Below are 20431 nucleotides of genomic sequence, written 5' to 3'. Positions count from 1 at the left end.
CGTTTTAGCTGTGAGTTAAAGTGACAACGGTTTTGTTTCCAGGATGGAACCATCTCTGTGTAAACAGGTAAAATAACAGTGGAGGAGATGGTAGTGATGCTCTTTTGAACTCCAGCTTAGTCCAACATCCCTGAACGAGGAAGGAAGACAGTTTGAAGGCACTTCAGTGTTTACATCGTCTCCTTCTCAGTGTGTGTAGATGTGTGGTCGTGTTGGAGATCAGCAGTGACACCAACTAGTGGCCTGACATCCATTTTTCTGGTGTTTCCTTGTGTGTAAACATTGTCTTTGAGAGGTCGCCGTCTGAACACAAAACGTTTGCGAAACCAAAACGCAGAGAAAAGAGTCGTTTTCAGTTGATCGTCGTCGTCGTGTGAACGAGGCGTGAAAGTGCTTTAGTATAGACGAGCTCAGACACATCTATGAAAATCAGACAGCTCGATAGCAGCAGATTTTCACTTTGATCTGTCCGCCATCTAATAAAGTGCTGGCAGTGAGGTATGATAACTTTTCATACTTCTCACTTTTCTGATATGGCAGCTTTTCAAAAAAATACACTTTTCATTTGTTAGCTTTTTTTGTAGCTGCCACATTAAAGCCTGGTCACTTCAGTGAATTAAATAGCTTAAATTCACTGGACTGGCTAATTTCACTTTTCATGCCATTGAAACTGGCAGCGTTTGAACTGGCGACCGCTTACAGCAGCCTTGTAACAAACGGAGGTAGACTGTGTAGCGATCTGTCAGCTGAAAACACTACATTCAGAGTTTCAATGTTTTTGAAAAGTGGAAACATAACTATATATACATAACATCTACAGATTTAAAGGTGCATTAAGGAGTTTTTCAACTTTATAAAATACTTATTTTCCACCATAGATACGTTACACATTTTTAATGATGTGTACAATGTGCCCTGACCTATTCATTACAAGTACCTCTAACAGCGCTAAATTGTCACTTGAAAGTTGCAGTGCCGGTCCGGCACCAGAATTTTTTTGGGGAGAATTTGAAAGGAATGATGTAATGCACGCTCCGGCTGTCCTGATGGAGTTAAGTTTCATTTTGTCCGCCATTACTCCGCCAGATGCTTAGTGAGCAACAACTGAGCAGGATCTTCCAGAAAGTCAGAACAGACTGGCTTCTATCACTGCCACAGCTCCACACAGACTCCACCAGAGAGAAGAAACTTAAATCTTACTCGAGCGCTACTAAAAGAGCGAGGAAGGAGTTCCTCTCTTCTGTGCACGCGAGCCACAGGCACGAGTTTTTCACTAAGCTGCATTACGCCCAAGACCTGCTGGGGGCGCTGTTTCGCATAAAACGTTCAAACTCCTTAAGGCACCTTTAAGAAATGTGTAGTTTCCAAACCTAAATCTGAAAACCTGGACCCTTTAACACTGACTGTCCTCACGGGAAGGCTTAAAAGTGTGACAACGTATTAAAAGAGCAACAATAGCAACTGTCAAACACAAACCAGAACATACATAAATCCCCATCCGGCTCCGGCTTGGCGGCTCCAGTTTCTCATCATCAGGCGGATGTTGGACGGCTGCAGAGATGACAGAAGAAATTTCATTCGAAAAGAAACCTCATATGTTTCTTTTTCAACTGGAAAAGTTAGTGATGCTGAGATATCGATCAGGGTTTTAGAGCTCACACACCAGCATTGCTACCTGCTACACAAGAGTAAATTATGAATGAAGCTCTAATTAACAGTGAGCTCGGTCCCCCGGTCTGCAGTCCACTGATCTACAGCAGATCACAAGATTCATTTATGTGTCAGGAAGAGGGAAACACGTCTACGTCTCATTTGTTCATTCATGTTGATAATCTTAGTTCAACATCTGCTGTTCCAGGACCTTCTGTCAATTTGTTCCTCAGCTTTTAGACCACAAAAAGCCTTCTTTGTTTTCCTGTGGCCCTGGAGCAGCTTTCTGTTGTTACACAGTGACATCTAGTGGTCACTGATGGTGTGACGAGTCATAGACCAAATAGTGTGTTATAGTCTGGAAATGATGGCCAGAGAAACAGCACAGAAAGTTAGTGGAGAATGACTGATCTCGAGGACATCGCGTTTTAAAATATCAAACGAGCCACAGTGAGGTTGACTTACCTGTAACCACGAGATCAAAACTGGTGGAGTTGCTTTTGTCGCCAGCAACGATGATGCAGACGTATCTGCCCGAGTCGCTCAGCCTCAGGTCAGAGATGGAACACTCCACCCGGCCTTCAGAGGGGAACTTGAAACACCACAGACGGCCACGGTAGTCGTTATGGACGTACTCCCTGGCCTCAGGATAACTGTCGTAGTTGTAGACACTCCGCACAGTTTTGGGGCACATCAGGTTCAGGTGCAGTGGTGGAGGGGGTCCGTCGGGGTCCGAGGGGAAAAGCAGCGTCAGCGAGACGTTTTCCTGCTCCTCTGCCTGGATGACCTTCTGAGTAACGTTCACCGTGAACCCCTGCTGACCTGCAGGTGACACAGAGGTACAAACAGGAGTAGAAGGTCAGGAGGTCAGAGCAGTACACCAGGGGTCAGGAGGTCACAGCAGTGCAAAACAATCATGGTGGTGGCCGCAACACAGCGAGGCTTTACCACGGCTCTGTTTGAAGTTTTGAACGAACTGAATTTGGCGCTGAAACCACAGCAGGAATCTGCTCTGAAGGCTTTTCTTTAATCCCAAATTCCACCGGACGCCAAAGCGCCGCGCCGCGTCCCAGAAGCGCCGGTGTTACGACAGATCACCAGAACGGAGGCGCTGGTGATTCGCTTCAGCTCGCCGCTTCTAAACGGCGCGGCGCCGCTCTCCCAGTGTGCGATGACTTCAGGAACAAGACGCCGGCGTGACGCGGCGCTTAAAGGAATACTCCCAAGATTTTGGACCCACGCCCTTTCCCGATCATTTACAGAGTGAATCTGTAAATATATACCGGCGCACAGCGGCTGAGTCTATGCTTCTACTGCTGTGCTCCGGTATATCCTTCCGCGGAGCACTGCGCATGCGCAGGTCTGTGTGGATCAAAACATCATTTTATCGGATTGAAAAAAAAAAATACGTCTTTTAAAATGCTTTATAACCATTCGGATTTACTTCGTGTGCTAATACGCCATTCCCTGGACCACTGGAAGGAGTATTTTGTCCACTTTCTCAGTCTGGCTCTGTCTCCTCTTCACCTGCCTTAGTTGAGCTAAGCTAACTACGATGCTAACAGCTGTTAGCCAGGCACTGGACGAACGGACACAAAAAAGGTATTTATGGGCTTATCTCACTTTGTAAACGACAGTGATAGGGCGTGGGTTCAAAATCTTCGGAGTATTCTTTTAAGCGTCTGGTGGAATTTGGGGGTAAAACGGACGTAAAACTCCATGCCATGATCCCATGTTTTGGACTACAAAACCACTACAACCGAGCGCTGCGTACGTCGCATTGTCGTTGCGTCACAGCCTCGTTTCTTGGATTGGTTCTCTCCGCTCAATAGTCCCGCCTCTCGTCAGCCTGTTTGAAATGAAGCCCCAATGGCGCGGTACCAGACTGTCTCTGTGTGTAACATATGAAGTCAGTCTGGCATGCCAGGCTAGTGTATCTGTAAGTATGTATGTCTGTCTGTATGTGTGGGTGTATGGGGTCTTCTGCGCCCCCGTTTCCGGATTCCTTCTGGTGGTGGTGGTGGGTGGGGTGTGTGTGTGTGTGTGTGTGTGTGTGTGTGTGTGTGTGTGGGGGGGGGGGGGGGGGGGGGGGGGGGTGCTGTTGTTTTCCCCACAGGCCTGGGGTTTGGACTGGCTGTGGTTTGGGGGGCTGCTGGCTCTGGGGGGTGCATACCTGTCTGCGGCAGTGGGGTTTGGGGGTGGGGCGGCGGTTGTGGGTGGCGGGGGGGCCTGGATGTTGGGTTCGGTGTTCCCTTGCCTTCCGGGGGGGGTCTCCCACGGGACATGACGGTTGGATGACGTGGGAATGTGAGCGTGTTTGGGTTAGGGTTGACTGTGTGTGTGTGTGTGCACGTGCTTGCTAGCGTGTGTGTGTGAGTGTGTCAGAATGTGAGTGTGTTTGGTTTAGGGATGAGTGTGTGTGTGTGTGTGTGTGTGTGTGTGTGTGTGTGTGAGAGTCAGTGTGAGTGAGTGGGTGTGAGTGTTGGGTTGGGAGTGTTGGAGTTGAGGTGGGAGAGGACAGGGTGGGAGAGGACAGGGTGGGAGGGGTGGGTCTGGCGCCCGGGGTGGACCGGCTCCTGCCGGTTGTGGCTCCGCGGGGCCCGGGCCCCGGGACTGCCGGGGTCCCCGGCCGGGGCTTTCCTCTGCCCCGTTTCTGGACTGGAGCGTGGGCGTCTGCCTGGGGGGGCGGCTTGGATCCAGGCTCTGTGATGACTGCCGGCTGTCTGGGCTCTCAGGGGCTCTCTGGCCTGCTTCTGACCTTCTCAGGGGTCAGAGGTCATATATGCATGATCACTATCACCATCACATTTGCATGAGCACGCTCATCTTTAATCACTCTTCACATACTCGGTTACCTTGTCTTCTTGTGGTGGTTAGAATAATGGTGATCTGTAGTAGCCCTCTCTTGATGCACGCCCCGAGTTTACTACAAGTTACGACTAGCTATATTCTCAAAAAAAAAAAAAAAAAAAAAAAGGTTTGTGGTGTCCGTGCATTTCCTTCCTTCCGTACATATCATCTCCTTATATTTTTGTGGCCTGGTCTGTTCACTACTATGGTTCGTCAGGGGAAAGAATTTTTTTTTTTATGTGTGTATATATATATATTTATATATGTATGGTTCTGTCAGTTTCTGTGTTGGTTGTCGGCTCTGTTTTGGTGTTGTCTAGATTGGGGTTTGGGATTGTTCTTGGTTGCGTGTGGTGCGTCAACAACACTGTTTTGTATTGTGAATTTGTACATAGGTTGTGCCCTCCCCTTCCCCCTCTCTTTATCTCTCTCTCTCTTTCTGTCTCTCGCTCTCTGAGCGTTTCCGTCCCGGTCCTGTCCGGCAGACATGCCAGACGCCAGCTTTAAATAAAGGCAGCAGCAGGAGGAGATTCAGTCTCGTCCTGCTGCTAACATTAAAATCTGTTCGGATAGTAAAAGGCTACAATCAAACAATATTGCACGCCCCAGCTGCCGAACAGGACAAGGGAGGAAAAAAAACATTCAATTCAATTCAAGGTGTGACTATGATTGCACTTTATTTTCTTAGAACATGTTACATTATTTAAGGTATGTTTAGCCTTTATTTTTATTTACTGTTTGAATGAAAAAAATAGCCTGCAACTTGTTTGCTGTTAAATATAGTTTCCTGAGTGCTGCTGTTGCATTTGGGATGAATAAAATGTGTTTCATACAAGTTTTCTCATGAAGTAGTAATAGTTTACAAATGAGTTGTTTCTAAAGTATCGCAATAATCGTCATAAACACTGGTATCGAGATGTATCGGGATCGTATCGGATTGTGACCCGTGAATCGTATCGCCAGATACTCGGCAATACACACCACTATGCGCGATTCAGCTACTCACCAGCTGCAGGATTCGGGAAATGCGCAGCTATCATCAGAAGAAACCCCACACAGGTCAACGTCTTCCATCGATCCGGCCTTTAGAGTGAAGCCAGAGAAAAACGTTACATTAAAATTCAGGATGAAATGATGCCGAAACTAGCGTCAGGTATCAGGTCTGGATTTCTTTGATGTGAGCAAATCTAATTTCTAATCCACTAACTGGCACATGCTGCACTAACTTTAAATAAAAGTGAAATAACATATCAGAGTGCACACAACATCAACCGTAAACAAACACCTACATGAAGCACAGTCCGGCTTGTTTCCTCTGGTTCCTCATCTCCAGATCGGCCTTGGCTGCAGAGACGAAAGAAAAAGATATTACATGCAAACAGAAGCCTCAAGTGTTTAAAGTTAGAGCTACAACGACACCGATACACCAGCACTGGGTCTGTCACTACACAGAGAACTCGGAAAAAGCTCCCTGAGCTCAACGTCAAGCGTCAGCAGCATCAGCAGCAGGTAGACAAGAGAAGAAGAGCGATTCACAAGGTTTGGAAACCAGATGGTTTCATTCACATTAATGAGAATGACAAACATTTCATACACTTTTCAATGACTTTTCCCTGATTGCTCCATAACTTTTCACCAGATTTCCACAACTAAAACACAGCTTCACTTTTTAATCCAGCATTCAAACATAAGGTATGTTTGCCATATTAAATAGAATAACGTATCCCAAAAGTAATGCTGAGTTTGTACACCCTTTCACCCTGTTTTTGTTGTTAACAATCCCCTCTAACTGGGAGGTGCAAATAAGAATCACTCCTTGGGGAAAAAAAAAAATGGAAGACTCCTGCAGCAGCGGCCCGCCCTCCGGGGACACTGTTTTATAATCGTCTTGTGTGAGCGATCGTGCTCATCTGAATGTGGCATTTTCCTGCTCGAGGATCACAAAAACTGCATTGACTGTCAGCAAAGTAACCCCAGCTGGTCATGCCGTTTTTATTTTCTTATAAAGTTTGGCTCTTGTCTTGGTTTCCTTGCACTACAGGAAGGCTTGGGAGTGCAGGCCTGCAGCCAGAGCTCCTGATCTGCCTCTGAAATCACTGCGGGTGTCTTCACATTGAGATACTGCCATAAAAAATATATATAGAACCACAGCAACCATCCTAAAAACTTACGGAAAAGAACAAAACTGCTTTTTAATAAGTTTGAGCATGAAGTCAGTCTCATCTGTGCAGTTTTAAGGTTTGACAGTAAAAAGCGTGGAAAGCGCGTGAAACACGGAAGAGGAAACATTAAAACTCACGTTTTTCTCCAGAAATCCTTCTTCCGTAGGAGACACTGACCAGTGTTCACAGAGACATCTGCAGACACGGCAGTGGTTTTGTATCAGAATAACAACAACAGCAGAGAAAATAAATAAAAACGTGTAAAAAAATAAGTGCGCAACACGCGAGAGGAGCGCACGGAATGGATTATTATGCGCGATAAAACCACAAATGTCTCCAGGCTTCTGTTTGTTTCTTCTTTTATCCCTCACAGATCCAAGGAGGACGACTTGTCCGCGCCAAAGTAACTATATTTTATAATTGTTCTTCGAGAGAAGCCGCACTCCGGAGCGCCGAAGCGTCACACACTCATCACACACACACACTTCACGGCGTGGCCTATGTCAGCAGCAGCCAGTGTATACCAGTGGGCGGTCGGGCAGACACCGGTCTGTTTGCAGCCTGCAAACACCGACAGTCACGGAGAAACACGCCAGATATGAGAGTTGTGTCCACACTGTAAGTTTTAGCACATTTCATTCATGTAATAAATGTAAACGACTTCATTGTAAATGACTTCATTTTTGATGTCCTTTTGCCAAAGATTGTGTTGTTTGCACGAAGTGACTCATGAACGAATGAGTGTGAATGTCGTGTGTGTATTAAATCCAGTTGATGCGTCCTTTAATCGCAAACTGCATCCTAAACGTGGAAAGTTTAAGGGACATTTTTATGATTTTTTTTTCAGGTTGAAGTTAAAATATTACATATATTTTCCTTTTGTTAGTCTTCCTGTGAAAATTAAAGGACTATATTAATTTGTGATAGTTTTTAGTTTTGTGTTTTTAACTGTGCAAATTTCTTTCTTCTGGTCCAGGTGACAGTTGCAATTCTGGCTGAAAAGCCTTTTTACTTAAAGGTGTAATACAACATTTTGATTTCCGGGTGGATCACCTAAATAATTGGTGGGTCTGTTTGTCAATCATTCTGACGAGCTGCTTTCGTAAGGCGGTTCTCCGTGCTTGCGCCCAATCAGCTTCTCCCTTTTGCGCATGCGCATTCAGAGTGTTTATGTAGCCGGTGAGCTTCTGAGCTCATACTTACCGATAGCGAGTCTGACATAATGAAACTGTAGCTGTTTCGGGAAAAAAAAGCTTTATTTATGAGCGAGGCGGATCGCAGAAACTGTACAGAGCCGTGCACGCCAGAGAAGAGGAGATCGCGCTCGTACACTTCCGCGTTTTCTGGGAGAAGCAGGAGAGCCGGGCGGATGGTCTGGCGCATGCGCGTTGTTCAAAAAGTGAGTAACAGATGTGGGGCTTCGTCTTTTCGAGAAAATGTTGTATTCCACCTTTAAAATGAAATGAAAATGTTGGCAAACATGACGAAAAACCTGTCGGATGATGGTACAGTAAAGCTGAAAGCTTTTGGAAAAAAAAAAAAAAACCAGCCCTCTCCTCTGAGGCATTCCTTCAGAGACTTTAGATTTTTCATCCTACACACACTCGTACATCACTACTTTGTTGTCGGGGAGACCGGGGATGTTGTAACACTCTCAGTTTGACCAATCAAGAAGGAGCTGCTGTCCTCCATACAGCCCAGCCCACTTCTTAAGTGAGCTCACAGGGGAAGTTGTATGTCCCTATTGTAAAAGCTCTTTGTTTTAGAGAAGAAGAACTATTTTTCAGGCAAGAAAGTAGAAATTTTCTCCCTAAATATTTTTTGCATAGTGTCCTTTGTGTTGCAGATACAGTTCTTTCACTTACATAAGTGGAATTATTAGTTTCTGTAGTTTAATTTGATGTGTTGGATGTGTATGGATATTTTACGTTAAATTTAGAGATTATGTGTGTATTATTGTGTGTACTGTCCAGCTTCAGTGGCTAACTCTGACCAGCAGAGGGCACATTTGCTGGTTAGAGAGAATGGTGATAACTAATCCCTTTCCCACTGGCCAAAAAACCCGTTTAAACCACTAATAATCGGCTCCTCATGGCAGTGTGAAAGGGTTTAATCAGCATTTCGACCCGGGCCGTTGAACCCTGCAATCGACCCGGGTTTTAATCGGCTCGGCTTTCTATCGGCTTTCGTGGGAGGGACAGATCCAGGAAGTTACGTGATGACATCGACGCAGTGTGGCTACGTTAGCGCGCTTGTTGTTATTTCTGGACACAGCTGAGATATCTTTTGTCAAGATGACCCAGTATTGGCAAGATAGTGAGACCAGAGAGCTTCTCTTGATCCGTGGGGAAGAGGAGATTCGTCCACAGGTAATGGGAACTGTGTTTACTTTCATTGTGCTCTGTTGCGCTGATGACATCATCACCGTGGGACACCATCAACGCGGGAAACAGCCTGCAGGCGCTTAAAGCTAGGGTTGGCGATTTGAATGAGATACATTTTTTTAAATACTGGTTAAAATGATCTTTATGACCCGATGGGAAACAATTCATAGCGTGTTCTTAAAGTAGTTTGGAAAATATCCGCCATCTACAGCAGGAGTAAAACGGGAAAAACAGCAACCAATCGTCTTGACGGGACACCTTTTTTTAAACCAATCAAATCCCTTCGCCGTTCGACCTGCCCCCTGCGCGTACATGTCAATGGCGTGCACTGACCCTGATTCAGTGCGCGCGTAGAAGGACGGAGCGTCGTTGCAGAATGGCGGAGAAGAATGTTTGGGGCTTTACTTACCGGTGAGTGCGCCATACTTGGCATAATGCAAATAAAGAAAAACGAAGAAACGAAGCGCTGAGGACAGGTTACGCCAGGAACGCACTGGACGCGGAAGTGCTGCGCGCGCGGAATGTCTCTGCGTCTCCGCTCGCAACGGAGCTCCTCCAATGGGGTGGGAGCTGGGCGGAGCCTTGGGAGATGCTACATTCGTGCTACATGCTAGTTTTCCAAGATCGCCAACCCTAGCTTTAAGAGGAGGACTCGTCAGAGTGACTTTTCAGACCGCTCAAACTCCGAACATAGGATGAATTTTGGGGAGAACAAACTTATATACTATGTTTTTGGACTTCGGAGGCCTGTATGACGTGACTGAAAAATAGCATAATGTAAGACCTTTAAACTCCTCGCCTGAGTGGGCAGCAAAGGCTGATGAGCCTTCACCTGCTGAAGAGTTCAAACTGTGGCCCCTCAGACATGTTGAGACCAGCTTGTCAATCCTTGACGATTTCTCAATGACCCTGAAGCCCTGGAAGAAGAGGACGAGTGTGAGGAAACCTTAAGACAGGAGAAGAAGAAGATCTAATTGTGGAAGAGAACCCGTCACTTCCTGGGTTTGAAGAAAGCACAGGCCTGGAAGAAGAAGTGAACCTGAAGGGCAACAGCCTGACCCTTCACCCCACACCTGGTTGGAGCTTTAAAAGAATGAAAAGTAAGGCAGGCATGGTGGAACAGTGGTTTGCGTTGTTCCACCAAGTGCAATGGCTTCTTCCCACACCCCAAAAAACATACAGGTCAGAGTTCATCCAACATCTCCTCCAGGTGTGAATGAGTTCATTCAGACTTTGGAGAAAAGACTTGCTTCAGTAAAACCATTGAAAACATGACTTTTTTCTTCTCTAGATCGACAAACCGGTAATCATTGAAAAGGATTTACTTTAATTTATTTAAAGTAATTAAACTGCTTCATAAGAGACTGAAAAATGATTAAAAGTGAAAGCAAAGCAGAACTGTCACCTCTCATACCTCGAGTCGAACTGTATAGCTTTGTATTAGTCCTCCAGGCCGCTGTGGTTCTGAACTGCAGTTTGGTGTCAAATCTGTTTTCAAACAGGAAGTGAGGCAGAAAAATATCGGCAGCAGCTTCCTCCTTCTAAAGACATCCAGGTTGATTTTGGACAAAAATAATAATTAAAAAAAAAGGTTGTGATAAAATGAGCAGGAGCTGTTGGAAAAGAATTTCACGCCACAGTAAGGTACTTCAGGAGCGAGGAAAGACGCCACGCCAAAAAGTCAGCAGCAACCACTTCCTCCGTCCTCAGACAGTCAGTAGTTACCATGGTGGGGAAAACAGGTGATCTGATGAGGGCCAGAGCAGAGCAGGAGTCTTGATGGGGAGCGTGATTGACTTCAATAAACTCAGGTGTGGCGTGGAGGAGGGATGGAGAGCCGAGGGGGCGTGGCCAGTCAGGCCCTGGAGCACAAACCCACAGGAGAGAAGGGAAAACAGCAGAAACAAGAGGAAAGAGGAAGGACACCGCTGATACCAACACTTTTCTGGGTAGTGAGTCGTCACATAACGACACTGTCGACATACAAGGAAGACAAAATCACATTTATTTACAATAAATAAGATTTATTACTGCTCTTATTGATCTAATTTGAAATGGAGAGCTTTTCCACTAGAAGCAGACTGTGCACGGTGTCACAGCCTGGCAGAATAGATCTGTATGTAACCTGTATCTTTATTGCACTACACTACAGCAGAGCAGATGGCCCGACATTCATTTAATTAGATTTATATACAGTAAAGCAAAAGTGAACTCCCTGGTGAAGGAGAACTGTAAACAGGGTTTTTTGTCATTCAGTGAGCTGAATCTCTTAAAAAAACTGAAAAAGTTGCGTCTGGCTTGAACGTTACATTCAGGATCTGAAGACGAACGCTGCAGGGAGTCCGAGTGGTGAATAAAAAGCAAAACGTTTTGCTGCCAAATGTTCCAGAGTCAGGTTTCTTTGAGTGCAGACTGCAGTTCAGAAACCGTCCAGCAGGAGGTGCTGCTGGTCCGACATGGCAGGAGGAAGGTTCAGTTCATGCAGGAACCCCGGTTGGTTTCTCTCTGTGTGGAAAAAACACCCAGACGCCTGGAAAGAAAAGGACACATGCAAAGATGTTATACTTTAGTTGCATTTTCAGGAATAAAAGTTGAAATTTTATGAAGACTGATTCAAAACTAGAATCATCTAATAATGTGCTGCAAATATTATTCATAGTGTTAATGATTTCATGCTTTTTTGTTTCCACTCCATGGCCTTCACATATTGAACCCAGCAGATTTGAGGAGACTTTCAGATCCCAGAGAAGCTCTGGAAAAGTTCATTTATAGAAAAGTATGCAACCAGGAATCAACTACCAGGTGAAGTGGAAGCTTAACAGGGTTGGCTTGTTGATTATTGAGCTCACTGCAACTGTGTGAAAAGCCAAAGTTGTATCTGTTGTTGACATACTGTTGCCTCTCTTGTCTTCAGTTTGTAAGATAGTGTGATTCTTTAGTCAGAGTGTGAAGGGAAGGAAGAGACAGACTTATCTTAGAGCATACTGTTTAAAAATGAGTTCACAGCTCAAGGCATGATGTTTGTGTTTTGATTCCAGTAAAGTGGAGCTTTTTCACAGCAGCATCAGAAAGAAGGGAAGTTATGTAATTTCCTGTGGTGCCACGAGAGGGTGCTGTTTGTTTCTGTAATGAAACCATAGAGAAATAGAGAACAAACAGAACACAGCAGACATGGGATCTTTGATGGGAGTAACGGCGTTACTAAGAGCATGACTATTTTAGTAATCAAGTAATCTAATTACCTTTCCCAGCGTTTTAACACCGTTAACATTACTGGCAATAATGAGGCGTGGTTCAGTTACTATAATTTACTACTTTCAGCTGGATTTTGCTCCTTCGGAGTCCAGCTGAGCATCAATTTTAATTATTGTGTTTATTTTTTCTATCTTATCCTGTATTCATCCCGTGTAATGCACCGTCGCCAAATCAATCAATCAGTCAAGAAAGTATGAGGGAAGGAACCAGTTTGGTGTAAAGTGCGTCACTTGACGTGACAGAGATACAGCCATAGAGCCCTGATCATTCAAAGGGACCTTTAAAATAGAAGTACAGACATCTGTTGACATACATCTAGATGTATGTCAATAAATGTAGAAATGCAAATCAAATTTGATTGGTGTCTTGCCTCATGGAACTGTTGGGTTTTTATCTGTAAAAGTGTCGAGAAATGACTGTGTTGTACTTTGGCACTATATAAATAAGCTGAATTAAATCTAGAGTTGTGTTGAATGTATCCCATTACCATAATAATTTAAATGAAATACATAATGTGAAGTGATGATAATTTTACATTAATTTCTGAATTAAATATGACGCACTTCCTCATGCTTTGTAAAAAGAAACAATGTTGCTTTAAAACCGATACATTGTTGCAACTCCTCAGCCAGGAAAGTTCTGAATGACATCATCTAATTTACATAGCAGCTCATTTGCATATCTGGGTCAAATTAGATGATGATGTCATCTAAATCCGATACATTGTTGCAAATCCTCAGTCAGGAAAGATCTAAATGCATACAGACATACAGCCATAGAGTCCTGATCATTCAAAGGCAGCTTTTAAATATAAATACAGACATCTGTTATGTTTTATTATTATTTTAAAAATAAAGAAATACTATCTACAATTCCAAATCAAATTCACAGCAACATTTGAATAATTTAATGTATCGTTTCCTGTTTGAAATTTATTCTGACAAGAGTCCTTATATTTCATGAATCATGTATTCAGTTTTATAATCAATAACTGAACATACAAATTAAAGTTCCATTAACAGAGGATCCAAATTCTTTGACACGTTTAAACATTTTTTGATAATTACTTTGCCTTGTAATTAGTCACTTTCAAAATATTTTAACTCAGTTACTAGCTCAGTTACTTTTTTGAAGAAGTAACTGGTAACTATAACTAATTCTTTTTCAAAAGTTACTTGCCTAAAACTGCATGGGACCAAGTCACACATGTGAAAGTCTCAAGTCTTAACCTTCAAGTCTCAGGTCATTTTTTTCTTGGGTAAATCCAGTCCAAGTCAAAGTATTTTCATGTACTGTTGCAGCATAAAGAGTATTTATAATACTTATGTTGTACATACTTACTTTGCTAAGTTTTGAAAACATTTATGTCATGATCTGTTTAATTTAGCAATATTGGTGGAGTTTTGCTTGTAAATACTCCATTTTTGAACTTGTTTGGTATGAAGATGTTACTGGTGAAAATGGTTTGAGCTCCTGTAACAGTGGGATTTGTGGCTGTGTGCAGTGTTAACTTCCACAATAAATAAAAAACAAAATTACAAATGGAGAACTGCAAATGCTTGAACCTTCCCAACAAGTCACGGATTGTGTTTCCTTCAACTATAAATCACAGATCGCCCGGCCACTGAGACATGTGGTGGAAAACTTATCTGTGTTCAGTCGATGAAGAAAAAAGTGGAGGTGATCTGAGATCGACTGACTCTGCAGCCAATCAGAGGAGAGAGCAGCCACAGGGATCCTGCCATAATGCCATTCTCAGCCTTTTCAGAAACCATCAGGTGTGTATTTGTGTGTAGAAGCTGCCTGTGCAGATTCAAATCTGATTTAATATTTATTGCTTTTTCTATTCATTTTTTTCATTTGCACCTGCTGCTTTTAAATTAAAACCTCACAGGAGTCAGAGGACGTTCCACACACGTCTGTTCCGGCTGCTGCGCTCAGGGCCATTCCTTGTGATGGGTCCGGTCTGTCTTCTTCTTCTTCTCGTTTTTCTCCTTCTGCAGCCTCTCCAGCTCTGCCTCGTACATCATCTCCTGGATCAGGTATTTCTCCCGGCGCATTCTGTCCCGCAGGTCCTTGGGAAGATCCGGGATCAGGTACGCGATCAGGGTCTTTATGGCGAAGACCATGTGCTGCGAAGACAGAAGCAGAAGCTTCCGAGTTTTCACTCTGAGCTTTTTCTGCTTTCTGAATCTGTCCAAACACACTGACCTCAAAAACAATGATGAACGCCAGCCGAGCGGCCAGGACGTGCCAGAACTGCAGCGTGTAGGAGTAGGGCTCTGCGGAGTCTGGAGGCTCCCTGTAGTCCCGATACCTGGAGGAGGAGAAGGTTTGTTTCAGTGTGAGTGAGAAGAGCGATGTGGATATCTTCTCACTGAAAAAGGCTTCTTATGTAATCCTGGTTTGTCTGGAGATTCATGTGAAAATGGGGCGTTCATAACTGTCTTGAGATCGCTCGGTCGCGGTTGCGTGTCAGATAACTACCTGCAGTACTGCACGGCTTCGCCGAACAGCTCGGAGCCGTTGGTCCTGGGCTCCGACGTCCTCTCAAAGTCAGCCACCCGGAAAACGGAGAGGCTGGCGTTGACGTAACCCATCATACACCTGAGGCAAGACGGACGTGGTGCCAGATGGGGCATGTGGGAAAACGTACAGGCTTTGGTTAAAATACCGGCTGCACGCCACAATTCGGCTAAAACTGCGCCACTCACCCCTGCCCCGCTCGGCCCTGGCCGGCACACGGCCCGTACTTGTAGGCGTAAACCAGGCGGGGGATGAAGTCTGAGGTAACGGCGATGACGAAGGCATTGGTGATGACGGACAGGATGCCGATGCCCTCCAGAATACCGTACCAGATCCCTGCCGGGACAAAGCATCATCATTTCCCTTAAACTCACGCTGCTTTCACTGTGTTTGGTTAAAGACTAGAACATTTCTAATAACGTATTCCATTTCTGGTGCTGCTACGTGTCTTCTTTGTGGCGTTTACCGATGTCTTTGGCTTGTGAGGGCAGAGGTCGCCGCCACTGTGTGACAAACTTGTAGGCGTCCAGACGGATCTCGATGATGTTGTTGAGCAGAGCCAGGAGGGGGGCCAGAGGGAACGCCGCCACGAAGATGGTGGTGAAGCCAAACTGGAGAACTGAGACGGACACAGGACTTCAGCTCTCCTGATCACGGACAGGCATCACAGCTTAGACACAATCCAGCCCCCCCACCCTGGTTGGGAATCACTGACAAAGACAACAGTGACTCCAAAATAACATTTACTGAAGCCAGTCAGTCTAAAAAAGCTCAAATCAAATCAGTGACAGGATTATGTAACGTACACTGCAGCTGCCAGGTCAGAAAAGAATTGCTGAGAGGAGATTAAACTGAGGTTAAATGTGATGAGGTTTCTACTAAAGATTATCAGTACACGGCGTTCCGGGGCTTGCGGCGCTACGTACTCATCTCCAGGTATTCGTCGAAGAGTCCGTACGCGTTCATCGGCTGCAGGTTGTAGTCTCTCTCCCACTGGGGGAAGCCGGCCTTGGCGTTCCGGCCGTGCTCTCTCCTGAGCTTCCGCCGGGTCCACCAGTTCTGGATCAGCCTTAAAACAAAAAAAATGAACCTCCTTTGTGTGTTGAAGTTAAATTTCAACAACAAAGGAGACAAAAACCAAGAAGAACTGACGGGTAGCCGAGCTCCATGAAGTTGTTCCAGGTCTGCTTCAGCACCATGATGATCCCCATCTGCATGCAGAGGTCGATGAGGCAGCCGCTGGGGTGGCACTGCAGCGACAGGGACAGAGAGCGCCGGCTAACACAGCGGTCTGCACAGGCTGGACACACCTCGGCATCGCACCCGGGTCCCGTTTCACACGACAAGGCTTCGAGTGAAAAAATGCACTGAGAGGCAAGAAACTTCCTGCACTTCAGCTGCACTTATAGCGAACAAGAATTTTTCCATTTCTGAAAATTGTATTAGTACGGGTGGGGGGGCATTAGCTCAGCACCTAAAAGCGTCGGCTCAGGTCTTCTCTCCCCTCGGACCACTTCACCGCGTTATTTTCACCGCATGTTCCCATAAGAGCCGCTTACTGCTGATGGGCCGGTCGAACATACAGTATTAGCTTAATGTCCTATTTAGAAATAGAGGGATCCATAATGCTTTGCTGTTATTCCCCAGCGGGGGGAGAGGAAAGTCATGACTCACTTCTTCCAGTTTCCAGCGATTGATGAGGCGTAAATACGCACCAGGCCGCCCTGTGAATCTGAGAGGGACAGAAGGAGTCGGTGAGGAAGTGGAACTAAATCCTCCAACATTCTAATAAAGCTCTGCTAAACCTGCAAATGACTGAAATAATACATGGAAACATGAGAAGTTTTAAGTAAATGTAACAAAGCACTCCTGTAACTTGGATATTTTGGATTTATTGAGAGTTATTTCATGCAAATAATTTCATTTTGTGCGTCTGATGTAGCAACATTGATACTTTCTTCACTATTTCTGGTTATTTGATACTTTTTAACTTTTGCTGCTACTTTACTGATACTCTCAGTTACGAGTTACATGACGCCTTCCTGTGCAAATTTTAGAAATTGAACATTTTGGGCTACAGAGAATGACATCAGTGTGTACAGTGCAACAAAATCAGTCAAATCAATAAAGATCATAATAATTAAAAATTGACTGTGTGATGGTGATGCCTTCAGAAGCCCCTCACTGGACACAGTTACCTCAGGCGCTACCAGCATGCATGTTTTCAGAGTGCCCGTCGTCCTCACCTCCCCAGAAAGAAGGCGATGTAGAAGGTGGAGCTGTTGAGGTTGACGAACTGGAAGAGGAACATCTTGAGAGTGAAGCTGTTCTCCCACTCCGACTCGGTCCTCGGCTGCTCTGTGGCGGCACAGAGAGTCGAGAATGAGTCAGAAAAAAACAGCAAAAAAAACCAAAAAAACTGAAGCAATTCTGTCAGACGGCATAGAGGAGTCTTTATATTAAATATAGAATAGTTCAAATCTTCATTTGATAGACTCCCACCTTTCCAACTTACCTAAATTTGTAAGCAGGAGGGCTACTTTTTCATAGAGCTGAAAAAAGGACCAAAAAAATGTCCATTATTATTAATACAACACTTCTGCTCAGTGACACTGCAGAAGCCATCTGCAGAGAGCTTCTTGAAATTCTTCTGATTTTTAAGAACAATTTGCACATCTAATAAAAAGGTTTAAAGTTATGGAGAAATTTTCTTCGAGCGAAGACAAATATTCACGCAGGAATCGTGCTGTACTCCTCAGTGATTGCAGACTTTGTTAATAATCGGCTGCAGAACCTTTGACAGCAATCAGCCTCCAAAGCTCAGTGAGCCACTGATGTCCTCACTCTGGCTGGTTTAAGATTCCAGCTTTTTCCAACACTTTCAAGCACATGTATTCCTTTCTTAACCATTATTCTGTGATGCTTCGGCTTGTTTTCCTAGCAATATTGACGCTGTCTTTCTAAAATGCCTCCAGTATTTAAATACAAGTAAAACTAAATGTTTGCTTTTCAACACAAATATTCCACATGCACATTATCCCCCCAAATCCTGACTTGCACATATTTGCTACCAGGAGGAGGGAGCCACCGCGTGCCGCCGCCGGGACTCACCACGTTGAGGAGCATGATGATGCAGAAGTTGATGCAGACCGCCGTGCCCGTGGTGGCCACCTGAGAGTTGTTCCTGATGAGAGCCCAGCCGAAGGCCGCGAAGGTGCTGACGGTGATGACGCGATAGATGACGATGCCAAACACGGCGGCGATCACCACCAATATCTGGGGAAAAACACCCCCGCAAATTTACACTCTGTGTGAACGCAGAAGCAGATTGTTTTTGCAACTTCAGCACCATGGACAGCGCTCAAAATGATGAAGAGTTAATGGCGTGATAGTGGTTTTGATCTAATCTGCTCTTGTCATGTGGTGAATTACTGTCGGCCTCCTGATGGACGAAAAAATGATTACATTATGACATTTAAACTTTGCTTCTTGGGTATCTCTGCTGTTTTATTCTCTCTCGCTTCTCTATTCGCTTGAAGGTCTTGGAAAAAAAAAAAAACACCCTGAAAACCAAAGATAGCCTGCCGGAAGAAATACATTTCTTTCCTATAACCAAGAATAAAATGTGGATTCAGTGAGGAAGCAGGTCTCGTCGGGACTGAACTCACCATGAAGAATATTCCGGAGGCAGAGACGATGAGGCGGCTGTATTTGTCGGTGAAGGCCTGGTAGGGCTCTGGCTTCCCAGATATGGGGTTCATCCTCTCCTTCTTGGAGTATTTTGCCTCAAATTGGGGGCGTATCTCATCCTAAACAAACAAACAAACAAAAAAAACAAACCACACGTTAAAACGGATGTGTTTCTCGACGGCCGAGGCGTCTTTCATCCACCCAGCTCACGGAGCTCCGGCTACGCTGCAGAGAAAACCTACTTCCATAAGAAGTTTGGACCAGATGCCAGAAATGGAGTTTATTGTGTGTTTTGTCATCTGTTCTGCACAAAGCGAGTTGAGGCTCTGAGTCACTTTCACGCCCACGACGAGCCGCGGCTTCACAGACCACATTCAGCAGTCTAAGTATGATTGACACACAAAGGTCGGTGGGAAGCAGGAAAAAAAAAAAAAACAAACAAAAAAACATTTAAACCCACTGCTTAAATAGTCTGAATCCGCGCAAGGTTTGAGTTTGTTGGAGCTTTTACTGCAGACGTGTTGCAGCTCTTACATTTTTGTCGGTGAGTCATAAAGAGACGGACGCTCTTCACCGCAGCTCTCAGGACATTAATGCCTGCAGGTTGATAAGGGCTGAGAAAGTAAACAGGCAAAGGTTTCCCCGCTGTGAAAATCCATTTAGGAGGCTTTTTCAAAACTGATGATTTATTTAATTTAGGAAAAAATATCGGAATAAATCGTCGAGTACAAGGTCCTCCCACTCCAAGCACCTGATTTATGCATTTATCTTTAAAATGCAAACAAAAACTGTACGAGAACCACATTCAATGAGTACATTTAATTAATGATGCTGCCGTTTCTTGTCAGATATACACTTCTGATGATGCTCATTATATAGAGCACTCTCGTTCACTTAATAGAATGGAAGTAACCAAAAGGCAAAGCTTAATAGGAATCTAGGTGTCTCAATTTAAATTTTCAAGGAGAGATTTTGGCATTTTTGAGGTTTGGTACTGCGGAAAAAGAAAAACTATGAAGCAGTGTTTTTGTCAACACTGACTGATTTTAGACTTAAATAAATCAAAATAACTTTCAATGATTGGCCAAAAGAGACAAAATAACAGTTGAAATGTCAGTTTTGTGCATCTGGGTAACAACCAAAATCAGCAAGTTTTCCAACTTGTTCTTCTGTGGGTCATAACTGGCAAAATCACTAAACCAACAAGAAAATGGCAAAAACTTCAGAGAAATTGCAAATGATGCCTGAACTAAAATGACTCTGTCATCCCTGTTGTTGACTTTTCAGTCTTGTAATACATGTTTGCACCACTAGATGGTGTATTAACTCATGTATGTCACTCACAGAAACAACAAAAAGTATAGAGAGATTATCACACGCAGAAATAACCTTCCTCTCCTCTGTCTGTGGGCCGTGGCAGTGCAGCACGTCGTTCACGGCAAAACGAAGAAAAAAGCATCATGTCTGTATAACAAAAATTGTAATACGATATTTTGAGCAGAATTTGTTCTTAAATGAATCTGTAAGAAATGGACCCGTCAGAGATGGACGCACTAATCACTGGTGATCACAGCGAAAAGGAGAAAAAATGAAAAGTAGTTTTAGGGCTTCCTGGTAATGGGCCTGAAGATCCAACAATTCTGCAGAATAAAAATATAATAAAACGTGTCCATCTGGATCATATCTGGCTGTAATGTCTGTAAATTCCAGTGAAACTCAGAGTCGAAACAGACGTCAGGTGTTAAATCACAAATTATATTAATTCTCCTCCTTTATCCACTCAGCTGCATCTAACAGGTACGGCTCATGAAGACGTATCCCATCACCAACGTTAATTTAGCAGCAGAACTTGTTTTATTACCAGGTTAACCAGATTAACTGTTGTAGAACGTGGACAACATCGCTAGTTAACAA

General features: G+C 44.4%; 2 protein-coding genes across 2 annotated transcripts in view; both read right to left on the bottom strand.

Annotated features, from left to right (window-relative positions):
• Positions 1–1238: 1238 nt before the first annotated feature.
• Positions 1239–7126, bottom strand: LOC115404379 (uncharacterized). Its single transcript, XM_030113679.1, has 5 exons — positions 6800–7126; positions 5790–5844; positions 5507–5583; positions 2116–2472; positions 1239–1551 (listed from the first exon to the last, which is right to left on the bottom strand). The coding sequence occupies exons 2-5, from the start codon at positions 5825–5827 to the stop codon at positions 1394–1396; spliced, it is 630 nt and encodes a 209-aa protein (XP_029969539.1). The 5' UTR covers positions 5828–5844; positions 6800–7126; the 3' UTR covers positions 1239–1393.
• Positions 7127–11464: 4338 nt separating this feature from the next.
• Positions 11465–20431, bottom strand: part of LOC115404137 (anoctamin-4-like) — a 33679-nt gene continuing 24712 nt past the window's right edge. The window contains exons 17-29 of the mRNA XM_030113341.1: positions 18496–18636; positions 17939–18103; positions 17343–17379; positions 17074–17185; positions 16502–16559; positions 15980–16077; positions 15754–15896; positions 15294–15446; positions 15016–15163; positions 14789–14908; positions 14513–14618; positions 14194–14433; positions 11465–11576 (exon numbers count right to left, since the gene is read on the bottom strand). Of these exons, the coding sequence (XP_029969201.1) occupies positions 14239–14433; positions 14513–14618; positions 14789–14908; positions 15016–15163; positions 15294–15446; positions 15754–15896; positions 15980–16077; positions 16502–16559; positions 17074–17185; positions 17343–17379; positions 17939–18103; positions 18496–18636 (1476 nt within the window). The 3' untranslated portion in view covers positions 11465–11576; positions 14194–14238. The remainder of the gene's footprint in view (positions 11577–14193; positions 14434–14512; positions 14619–14788; positions 14909–15015; positions 15164–15293; positions 15447–15753; positions 15897–15979; positions 16078–16501; positions 16560–17073; positions 17186–17342; positions 17380–17938; positions 18104–18495; positions 18637–20431) is intronic.

This window comes from Salarias fasciatus, chromosome 17 (assembly GCF_902148845.1).
Source record: "Salarias fasciatus chromosome 17, fSalaFa1.1, whole genome shotgun sequence".
NCBI classification, from domain to species: domain Eukaryota; kingdom Metazoa; phylum Chordata; class Actinopteri; order Blenniiformes; family Blenniidae; genus Salarias; species Salarias fasciatus.
This window is presented reverse-complemented; position numbering and strand designations above follow the sequence as displayed.